At 41.2% G+C, this 10,989-nt stretch overlaps 1 protein-coding gene across 3 annotated transcripts in view; it reads left to right on the forward strand.

Moving 5' to 3' along the window:
• GANC (glucosidase alpha, neutral C) overlaps nucleotides 1–10,681 on the forward strand; it is a 74,704-nt gene extending 64,023 nt beyond the window's left edge. For all 3 annotated transcript variants that reach the window (XM_060096672.1, XM_060096673.1, XM_060096671.1), the window contains 5 exons: nucleotides 319–393; nucleotides 3,437–3,550; nucleotides 4,779–4,891; nucleotides 6,867–6,970; nucleotides 7,566–10,681. In XM_060096672.1, coding sequence (XP_059952655.1) covers nucleotides 319–393; nucleotides 3,437–3,550; nucleotides 4,779–4,891; nucleotides 6,867–6,970; nucleotides 7,566–7,675 — 516 coding nt within the window. In that variant the 3' untranslated portion in view covers nucleotides 7,676–10,681. The remainder of the gene's footprint in view (nucleotides 1–318; nucleotides 394–3,436; nucleotides 3,551–4,778; nucleotides 4,892–6,866; nucleotides 6,971–7,565) is intronic.
• Nucleotides 10,682–10,989: the final 308 nt, after the last annotated feature.

A 10,989-nucleotide genomic window follows, 5' to 3' on the forward strand; every position in this document is an offset into this window, starting at 1 on the left:
CTTTCTGTTCACTCGTGTGTACCCAGCAATGCCGGGCACATGGTAGATTGATCTATAAATAACTTTTGGATGGATGAATGGAAAAATGAATGGCCTTTTAGTCAGCTTAATCCGTCACAGTACTAGGTTTTTCCTTGGGGATATTTTTAAAAGCATATGTTCTTCCTAACTTCTACTCAAGGTGTTTTTTTTTTTAATTGTATTTATTTTAGCTTTCTGGTTATTTGAAATCCAGATAAATGGATGTTTTACTAAATAATGAAATTGTGAACAGAGTTGCTTATACACTGTTTTTCATTAGGGTCTGTTTCTTTTCAGGTCTGGTATGACTCTAAGACATTTGCTCATTGGGAAGGAGCATGTACTGTAAAGATCCCAGTAGCCTTGGACACGGTAAGTTATTTTCAGACTGTTATTTTTACCTATTGTGCTGTATTTGTCTACTCGGGCTGCCATGACAGGATACCATAGACTGGGTGGCTTCAACAACAGAAATTTCTTTTCTCACAGTTCTAGAGGCTGGAAGTCCCAAATCAAGGTTCCAACCAATTCAGTTCCTGGTGAGGGCTCTCTTCCTGGCATGTAGACAGACACCTTGCTGTGTCCTCACATGGCAGAGGGAGAGAGTGAGCTCTCTTGTCTCTTATAACACTAATCATTTGGATCAGGGCCCTGCTCCTATGACCTGATTTAGTCTTAATTACCTCTGTAAAGGCCCTGTCTCCAAATACAGTCACATTGGGGGCTGGGGCTTCAACGTGAATTTTGTGGGGACACATTTAGTCCATAACATGTGCCTACATAGAAAGAACCAAGGACATCAGTGTTCTGCATAATAACACATACATATGAAGACCGAATGTAGATTAGTGGCTGCCTAGAGCTGAAGGCAGGGAGAGGGTTTTGGGAGCAATGGGGAGTGACCACTAATGGGTATAGCGTTTCTTTTTGGGGTGATTTTAAATTGATTATGGTAATGGTTGCATGACTCTGAATATACTAAAAACCATTTAATTGTACACTATAAATGGGTGAATTGTATGACATGAATTATATCAATAAGGCTGTTAAATGTGAGAAAAAAATATAAAAAACATACTCTGATTTACATTTGTATGTCTAAGAAAAATAATAACACTGACAACAGAGAGTATACATGATGGTGGTTCCCACATACACCATACAGAATATTCTTCTACAACACCAAGTCAGAAAACATGAGTTTTTAGTTGGACCTCTAGGCCCAAGGGGAGGCTATGAGTTATGATTTTAGACTCAGAGTGGCCCATCTAGGCTGCATTTCTGAAGGGAAGTTTGCTCCTACAGCTGAATCACAATGACTACCACAGGACCTAAGTAGTGTAAAGATTTATAAAGAGATACTGATGTTATTTTTTAAAATTCTCAGCAGCAATATGAACTCCATTATATAGAAAATGATTTCAGATGCCAACTTGCAGATTTAGAAGAGACCTCACCATTCATCTACTTGAATCCCTCATGCTTACAGGTGAAGAAAGTGAGGTTCAGAGAAGTTAAATTCCTTGTCCAGGGTTGCAGCTAAATTGTGGCAGAACTGAGACAAGACCCCGGGTCAACTGAACACCTACCCCAGAGCCCATTCATACTAACTTACTGCTTCGTTCTTTGAAGGAAAGAAAAAGAATAAGAAGAGATTTGCTGATGAGGGTGGGGAGGTAGATGTGCTTTACTTCTTGCTGCTGACTTCAAGTCAAGCAGAGGGTGGACATCTTGACTACTTCCACCCTGATTCCCAGCTTCATGTATACAGCAGTCCCCCTTATATGTGGTTTCACTTTCCACAATTTCATTTACTTTCAATCAACTATGGCCCAAAAATATTAACTGTGGGACTTCCCTGGTGGCGCAGTGGTTAAGAATCCACCTACCAATGCAGGGGACCACGGGTTCAATCCCTGGTCCGGGAAGATCCCACATGCCACAGAGCAACTAAGCCCGTGTGCCACAACTACTGAGCCTGTGTGCCTAGAGCCCGTGCTCCACAACAAGAGAAGCCACCACGATGAGAAGCCCGTGTGCCGCAACTAGAGAAAACCTGTGTGCAGCAACGAAAACCCAGTGCAGCCAAAAATAAATAAATAAAAATAAATAAAATTTTTTAAAAAGAAAAAACCCAAAAATATTAACTGTGGTCCAAAAACATTAAATGGAAAATTCCAGAAATATACAATTCATACGCTTTAAATTGCACTCTGTTCTGAGTAGCATGACAAAATCTCGCGCCATCCTGCTCCCTCCTGCCCAGGACATGAATCATCCCTCTGTCCGGCAGATCCACACTCTGTGTGCTACCCACCCATTAGTGTAGGGGAAATATCTTTATATAGGGTTCAGTACTCTCCTCGGTTTCAGGCATCCACTGGGGGTCTTGGAACGAATCCCCCGTGGGGAAGGGGGGACTACTGTATTCTTGCTCTTCTCCCCGCTTGTACATTACTCAGAGCAAAGTACAGGCCTTCACGTGATCCAGGGAGCTTCCTTACAGAGGATTGCACTGGGTGGCAGGGAGCCTACTGGGCTGTGCTGGCTGGGAATGCCATTCCAGAAGACCCATAGATAGGGGCCATGCCTACAACCCTGTTGTCAGAGTCACTTCAAGTGCCCTTGGTGGCTTCTATAGCAAAAGTTTCACAGTTTTACCCTCATAACTGAGTCAGTCACCCTGGTGATCAGGGAAGCAGGAGCAAGAAGGGTATAGGCTGAAGTAAGGACAACAGTCATCTTTCCCAAACCAAAAAACTACCATCTTTTTTTTTTTTTTTCCGGCTTAGTCAGGTCTTAGTTGCAGCACATGGGATCTTTCGTTGCTGTGCATGGGCTCTTTATTGCTTCTCTCTAGTTGTGGCGCATGGGCTCAGTAGTTGAGGCTTACAGGCTTTAGTTGCCCCACAGCATGTGGGATCTTAGTTCCCCAACCAGGGATCAAACCTGCATCCCCTGCATTGGAAGGCAGATTCTTAACCACTGGACCACCAGGGAAGTTCCTACCATCTTTTATAAAGACATACATATGTACATCTGGGCCTGCTCATACAGACAGACAAATTCCCTCTTTAGCAGAGTCCTAGAAATAAACCTGTTTGTTATATTGACAGGAAAATTAAAAATACAAAACAGGAAAGGCTACTTATAGGATAGTCAGAACAGATAATAAATTGATGAAGGGTGAGAAGTTTCCCTAATAATTTTAAAATGAACCATTTTTAGTGTCTGAACTCTTTTCCTTTCAATGCCAGGGCCCCCATTTTTGCCATTTCTGTGTTCACAAATTTATTTTGCCTTTGAGTCTATACTTGTAACGAATGTGAGTCTTGTACAATGAAATATTTTAAAAGTCTACTTTGAAATTGCCTTATGTGAATCCTCCTTCTCTGAGAGTGTTGCTCTGTTTTAGATACCAGTGTTTCAACGAGGTGGAAGTGTGGTACCAATAAAGACAACTATAGGAAGATCCACGGGCTGCATGACTGATTCCCCATATGGACTCTGGGTGGCCCTAAGCACTAAGGTATTTGAAAAATGTTACTTTTACACATCTTGTTTGTTACTACTCTATCTCTTTACAGTTGTAGCCTTAGAGTATGTGACACTATGTAAAAGTGGTGAACCCCATCTATGGGATAGGTGCTTCTGAAGTTTATCTAGAAATCAAGGTTTTGAATCATTTCTTGTCTGACTTTCCTGGAATTATCCTTAAAAGTACTCTTAGAACTAGAAATAATGGAAATTTCCTCTAGGGCACCGTGACCCTTGGTGCTCTGCAGCTTGGCATTGATTACCACTGGACTGAAAGCTCATTGAGCCATAGGCAGCCTGACATGTGGATTAGCCCTGAATCTCAGTCTCCTGTAAAAGGGTCCTGTGTCTATGCAACATTCCAGGGACACAGTCTCACGCAATGACTTCTATGCTCATCAGATGGCTCAAACAACTACAATCCCTTGGGTAAATCTGGAAGGATCCAGAGTTGATCTGTCCTTTTGAGGAGATCTTTTGAGCCAAATGAGGCCTATAACAGATTCCTCTCCTAGCCATTTGCCAAAATACAGTGCCAAACACAAATCCTTACTCTTAAGCAAATGTAAAATAATTAAGCTTTCTTTTTCTTACATCTTTCTTTTCAATCCGTTTCATTTAAGCATGTTTTCTTGGGTCAAACTATGGACCTCGGGCCCATGTGAGGCCATGGAATAATTACAAGAAACTTGAGGTCCACAGCACATGAAACGTTGTCAATAACAGTGAATTGCCATATGGAGTGCTGTGACATTGTCTGATATGCAAAAGTGGTCCTCCTACTAAAAGACAGTAGGAACTAGATACCGTTCTCTAAATGGAGGGTCTTCTAAAGATAGCTGATCTCATACATTGTATACCAATTTTTTCTTTTAATTTCATTTCCATCCTGTGAACTTTTCTTGACCTGTTGTCACCGTCTAGGATAGTATTTTGGGGGAAGCCACCTATGCCGCTGACCATACTTCATAGTTTAAATCTCTTTCAACAAGGCCTAACTCTTTGTCCCCCTCTTGTGTGACTTGTTTATTCATATTATTTCACAAATGTGTATTAAATGTATATATTGTATGACTGCTTTGTACAGCTTGAATATTAAGCAGTTGTTCAACATAATTTTTCATAGATTTTAAAACCTATTATTTCCTTTAGGGAGGCGACAGTCTTTTCCTAGAAAGCTATTACATAAGCACATTCTCTATCCGTGATTCACTCTCCAGGGTTCTGCTGTGGGTGAATTCTATCTCGATGATGGTCATTCATTCCAATACCTCCACCAGAAGCAATTCTTGCACAGGAAGTTTTCATTCGCCTCAGGTGTTTTGATCAACAGGTAATGGCAGCTAAAAAAGCTGCGTGCTTTCTTAAATTATGCTATCCTTTTGCTATCCTCAAGTGCAGAGTTGCTATTTTAAGAAATTAATGATGAAGGCCACTTGTGGACTATTTTTCTTTTTTTCCCCCCCAGATTCATTAAGGTATAATTTTTTTAACTTTTTATTTTATATTGGAGAATAGCTGATTAACAATACTGTGATAGTTTCAGGTGCACAGCAAAGCAACTCAGCCATACATACACATGTATCCATTCTCTGCCAAACTCCCCTCCCATCTAGGCTGCCACATAACACTGAGCAGAGTTCCCTGTGCTATACAGTATGTCCTTGTTGGTTATCCATTTTAAATATGGCAGTGTGTACATGTCGATCTCAAACTGCCTAACTATCCCTTCCCCCCTGGTAACCGTAAGTTCATTCTCTAAGTCTGTGAGTCTTTTTCTGTTTTGTAAATAAGTTCATTTGTATCATTTCTTTTTAGATTCTGCATATAAGGGATATCATACGATATTTCTTTCTCTGACTCACTGCACTCAATAGGATAATCTCTAGGTCATTAAGGTATAATTTAGAAATAAAATTTTAATAAAATATACTAGTATAAAAATACAATTGTAATATATTTAAAGTATACAATGTGATGATCTGATATATGTACGCATTGTGAAAGTATTCCCATCATCAAGTTAATTAACACATCCATCACCTCACATGTTTAACCCTTTTTTTCCCCTTTTGATGAGAACACTTAAGTTCTACTCTCTTGGCAAATTTCAGTTATGCAATACAGTATTATCAACTATATTTACCATGTTATACATTAGATTCTCAAAACTTATTCATCTTATAGCTGAAAGTTTGTACTCTTTTACCAGCCTCTCTCTACTTCCCCCACCCCCCAGCCCCTAGCAACCCCCATTCTACTCTCTTGTTCTATGAGTTCAACTTTCCTTTTTTGAAAATTTTTTTACATTCCATATATAAGTGATACCATGCAGTACTTATTGAATTTTTCAGTTCACTTCTTGTATTCTTCAGGTCTACATTTTGTTTGGTATGTTTTAATATTTTCTGTCTTCGTTGAAATTCTCACTTTGTTCATGCATTGCTCTCTGACCTTGGTGAGCGTAGTTATTACCACTAGTTTGAACTTTCTATCAGGTAAATAACTTATCTCCATTTTGTTGAGGTCAGTTTCTGTAGATTAATCGTGTTCTTTTGTTTGGAACATATTCTCCTGTTTCATTTTCCTTGACTCTTTGTGTTGGTTTCTCACATTAGATAAGACAGCCACCTCTTCCAGTCTTGACGGACTGGTCTCACGTAGGAGATGAACCTCGTCGATCAGCTGGGCCTGAGCTCCTTGTTGTTTATCAGACCTTTGTGATTATCCAAGCTGCCATCTTTGTCTTAGTGACTCACAGTTGTTGAGGATGTGCTGAGGCCCATCCATGTCCCAAAGGGGCAGATTTTAGTCAGCACCTAGTTGCAGACTGATTAGAACACTCAGGCAGTAGCTGGGAAAGTATGCAGTCAAATCCCTTCCAGGGAGAACCTGTGAGATGGATGTTTTTGCCTGCTCCCTCTGCACTGAGCCCTGGGGGGATAGCCACACTGCCTATTAACAACTACTTCTTTATTTGCTATGATTAAGCCCGTTGGCTATCAGAGCTAGGTGATTTGAGGGCCATCCCTCAGGTGGGAGCCTTGAAAGGAGGGACACTAGAAGTGTGGTCCAAACCCTTCACTCTTCCTGGAGAAACCAGGAGTTGGGGATTCCTTCCCAACTGTATGGGACTATGCCAGGGGTGGAGGTTATATGGAGAGTGTGTCTCAGCCTTTCCTAGAGCTGAAGGCAGGGAGAGGGTTTGGGGAGCAATGGGGAGTGACCACTAATGGGTATAGTGTTTCTTTTTGGGGTGACCCCTATTCCTCTCCTTCTCCTAATGCCATTTGTTGTATCTATTCCAGTTGTGCTGACAAGAGGGGTCATTATCCCAGCAAGTGTGTGGTGGAGCAGATCTTGGTCCTAGGCCTCAAGAAGCAGCCATCTTCTGTGACCAGCCACTCACCTGGTGAGGAAACAGGCCATTTGTTTTTGTAAACATAGAAGTATCTGCAGTGAAGAGATGATTAGTCTAAAACTGACATAATGTGCTTAGCCAAGTGGACTCTGCTCTGTCTGGCAGGAGTCAAATATACTAGTATCTAGAGGGCGTGAGGCCATCCTGCTTCTCTTCATCAACTGGTCTTTCTGCTCATTGTAAGCAGTTAATATTTTCCTAAAGGAAATTATTTGGGATGAAATAATATTGTAGCTTCTCTGAATATTTTTTTTAAACTGTAGATATCTGAAGTCCTGGGGAATCCTGCTCATGGAGTTTATGGAGTTTCTTAAAGGACATGGGATAGGATATATCCTTGTTTACCTACTGAATTTGTTGGACAAATCACTTTGTTCCTTAGTTTGTTTTCAATCAGTCTTGCACTCAAAACAGTGGAGTGTTTCATGTTTTAAAATTTCATGGAAGTCCATGGGTACAAGTGCTATTAATTTGGATTCTCCTATATGGGGCATAAGGTTTTATAACAGAGTCAGAAACATTTTAAATTCAAAATTTCTCTCCTAGATGTTCATCAAACTTTCCCTTTTACAATTTTGATATCTAGATGGTAAAGCTCAGCCTGTGGCTTTTACGTATTGTGCCAAAACATCCACCCTGAACCTGGAGAAGTTCTCACTGAACATTGGTGCTGACTGGAAGATCCAAATCCAGTGACAGAGCAGTGCACTTGGTGACAAGTGCAGGGAGCAGCTGCACCTTTCTGCCTTTCCAGGGGCCTTTTTTTGCGATTTGTGCTGCATGCTATTGACTTCTCTGGCTCAAAGTCATCTTTCATAAGTCATCAGTTTACTAATGAACAAGAGCTTTCAGATTTTTCAGATGTTACATTTTTAGATGTGCTAATAATACTCTTTGGGTCACACACACCCTCTTCTCCTACATGCAAGTGGCCCAGAGACATTTATAGCGTTCACAGATCTCGCATTGCTCCTTGGGCCATGACCTGTGGTATGCACTCTTGCCCAGTGGGCAGCTTCTCTTTGAGCACAGCTGGATAGGTTTGTTTTATGTGAGAAGTGGGCCAAGCCCACCCACCTTGTGGAAGCTTGTCTCAGTCCATGTGGCAGAGCCACTCGGGCTCCAGCAGCTGAGCTGCTCAAGGCCTATCTCCAAGTGGACAGCAGCTTCTGGTGCCCCCCCCACCCCAGTTATCTTTTACCCACTTAGACCTGGACAAGACAACCTTTTCTGCTTGCAGTGTATTCACTGCAGCAACAGGGAGTTACTCTACCCTAGAGACTGACTCAGGAACACAAAGGGCTCTTTTCCCTGTCATGTTTTTTGGGCTCCAAAGTTCCAAATTAATCTCCTTAAAATTCGAATTTCTTTATATTAATTTTTTTATTAAATACTGTCCACTGGGCTTCCCTGGTGGCGCAGTGGTTGAGAATCTGCCTGCTAATGCAGGGGACACGGGTTCGAGCCCTGGTCTGGGAAGATCCCACATGCCGCGGAACGACTGGGCCTGTGAGCCACAGCTACTGAGCCTGCGCATCTGGAGCCTGTGCTCCAGCAACAAAAGAGGCCTCGATAGTGAGAGGCCCGCGCACCGCGATGAAGAGTGACCCCCAGCTTGCCACAACTAGAGAAAGCCCTTGCACAGAAGTGAAGAACCAACATAGCCAAAAATAAATAAATAAACAAATGTGGGTTTAAAAAAAAAAAAAATTAAAAAAAAAAAAATACTGTCCACTAACCAAAGCTTATTTATAATATGAGTAAGCTATAATTAAAAATAATAAAATAATTACCCATGTCCCCACCCTCAAACTTCAGAAATCGTACACAGGGCCGGGATGAAGGTAGGCAAGTAAGGCACTTGCCTGGGGCACAAAATTTAAGGGGATGCCCCAAATCACAGTAATCAAAATAAATAATATTTTAATGCAATATTTTTAAAAATCAAAATTAACAGCAAAAAAAAATCCATGATGAACAAAATATCAAAATTTTAAATAAGGACAGGATTGACAGTACTGCGTTTTACTTTTGCCTCAGACTCTAGTACAGCGTGGCGTGGGCTAGAACACTACACCATGCCAGTTCCCCAGGATGCTCCCCAGGGACGCCCTGCAGCCGCAGCATCTGCTGGGGCAGTCACATGTCCTCAGTACTGCTCAACATGCACATTTGCTTATCAGGCTTCTTCCACTCAGCAGCTTGCCAACTGCCACCTCTATGCCTCTGTTCCCTGGGTCCCAATATCCACGGTCTGCCCTCCACCTATGCAAATCCTACCATCCATCCAGGCCCAACTCAAATCCCACTTCCTCACAGAGCCTTTCTAACTACCGTAACACCCTCAACTCCCCTTTACTATGAGCAGTGATTTTGCCCTTCTCTGAAATGCTGCCCCACTTATAATATGCATTCTGCTTAGCATTCTCAGGGATGGCGCCTCAGTGTTTCAGGTTTGTCTGTCTTGTTCCCCTACTAGATTTTATGTTCTTCAAGATCATGTTTTATTTTTCTTATATCTGCCAGAGCACGATTATACTTGGCTTTTAGTAATGGTTGGCTGTAATTGGTTGACTGATGGATTTGATTGATTTAAAATTGAGAATTGAATGTATTTGTTTCTGATTTACTTTTCTGACCTAGGACTCTTCCCTCCAGATATAGTAAGCATTACACATTTCCTCGTGGACACATTTGATTGTATCAGTTGAGATTTGAGCTTTGCACCATACATAAGCGCACATAGACATATACAGATTCCTTGCTCCTATTTCTGTAAGTTTTGCAATTAAGGAGAAATGAAGAAGGCTCCATTAGCTGAAGTCCTATTTCCCAGCTTCAAGTTTCCCTTGCCAAGCTAAAGTAAGACTTAAACTGAAAACTGAATGCTCTTATCTAATATAAATGATGGTTTTTAATAGCACTTAAGGCTGAATAATTAAGACCTATCTTCAGTTCAACATTTATTACGTGTCTATTCATCCATTTAAAATATTTTTGGAGGAAGGAATGAAATAAGAACTTTAGAGTAGGTTAGTGAGGAACTGCTCTGTCTTGACCCAGAACTATCCTGAAAGGTTTAACTAGATACATTGAATGGAGATATATCCTGGGTGTTCTTAAATGTTCTCTGCTCTTATTGCTTCTCACACTTTACCCACCTCCTATATCTGAAGCTCAGGACCAGAGAGCTAAGCAGGGCTGAGTTGGCTACAGTGTTGAGTTACCTTGTTGTGGCTAATTCTCGATATGTTTTCTCAGGAAACTAGATTTTATGTAAGAACTTAGAATCATTTTAACAAAGATTCAAACAAAGCTCTAAAATGAATATATAATGTTTCTTTCCTTTAAGACTTAAATGCCAGGGAATGAGTTGACAAATCAGTTTAAACATTAGAAACTGCTCAAAAGAAATATGGGCAAAGGTAACTCATAAAAGAAATTGAAACAGGCAAAATAAGCATGAAATACACTCAGCATTATTAATATTCAGAGAAATGGGGGCATCCATGATTGGCCAAGATTAAAATGAAAATGTCCAGTGCTAATGTTGGTGTGGGGAATAGGCATTTTCGTGCATCATTGGTGGAATTATGCTAAGTATAATCTTTCTGGATGGCAATCTGGCAATAGCATCAAAATTTTAAATTTGCATACTTTAACCCAGAAATTCCATTTCAAATAAATCAGATAAATTGCTCAGAGCTACTAATTGTAATGTGGTTTATACTATGGAAAACTAGAAATAAACTAAATGTCCTTTATCAGGGGATTGGTTAAATATAGCCCTTTCATACAGTAGAATATTATGCAACCATTAAAATAACAATCTAGGGCCTCCCTGGTGGCGCAAGTGGTTAAGAGTCCGCCTGCCGATGCAGGGGATACGGGTTCGTGCCCCGGTCTGGGAGGATCCCATATGCCGCGGAGCGGCTGGGCCCGTGAGCCATGGCCGCTGGGCCTGCGCATCCGGAGCCTGTGCTCCGCAACGGGAGAGGCCACAACAGTGA

The sequence above is a fragment of the Mesoplodon densirostris genome, chromosome 4 (genome assembly GCF_025265405.1).
Source record: "Mesoplodon densirostris isolate mMesDen1 chromosome 4, mMesDen1 primary haplotype, whole genome shotgun sequence".
NCBI lineage: Eukaryota > Metazoa > Chordata > Mammalia > Artiodactyla > Ziphiidae > Mesoplodon > Mesoplodon densirostris.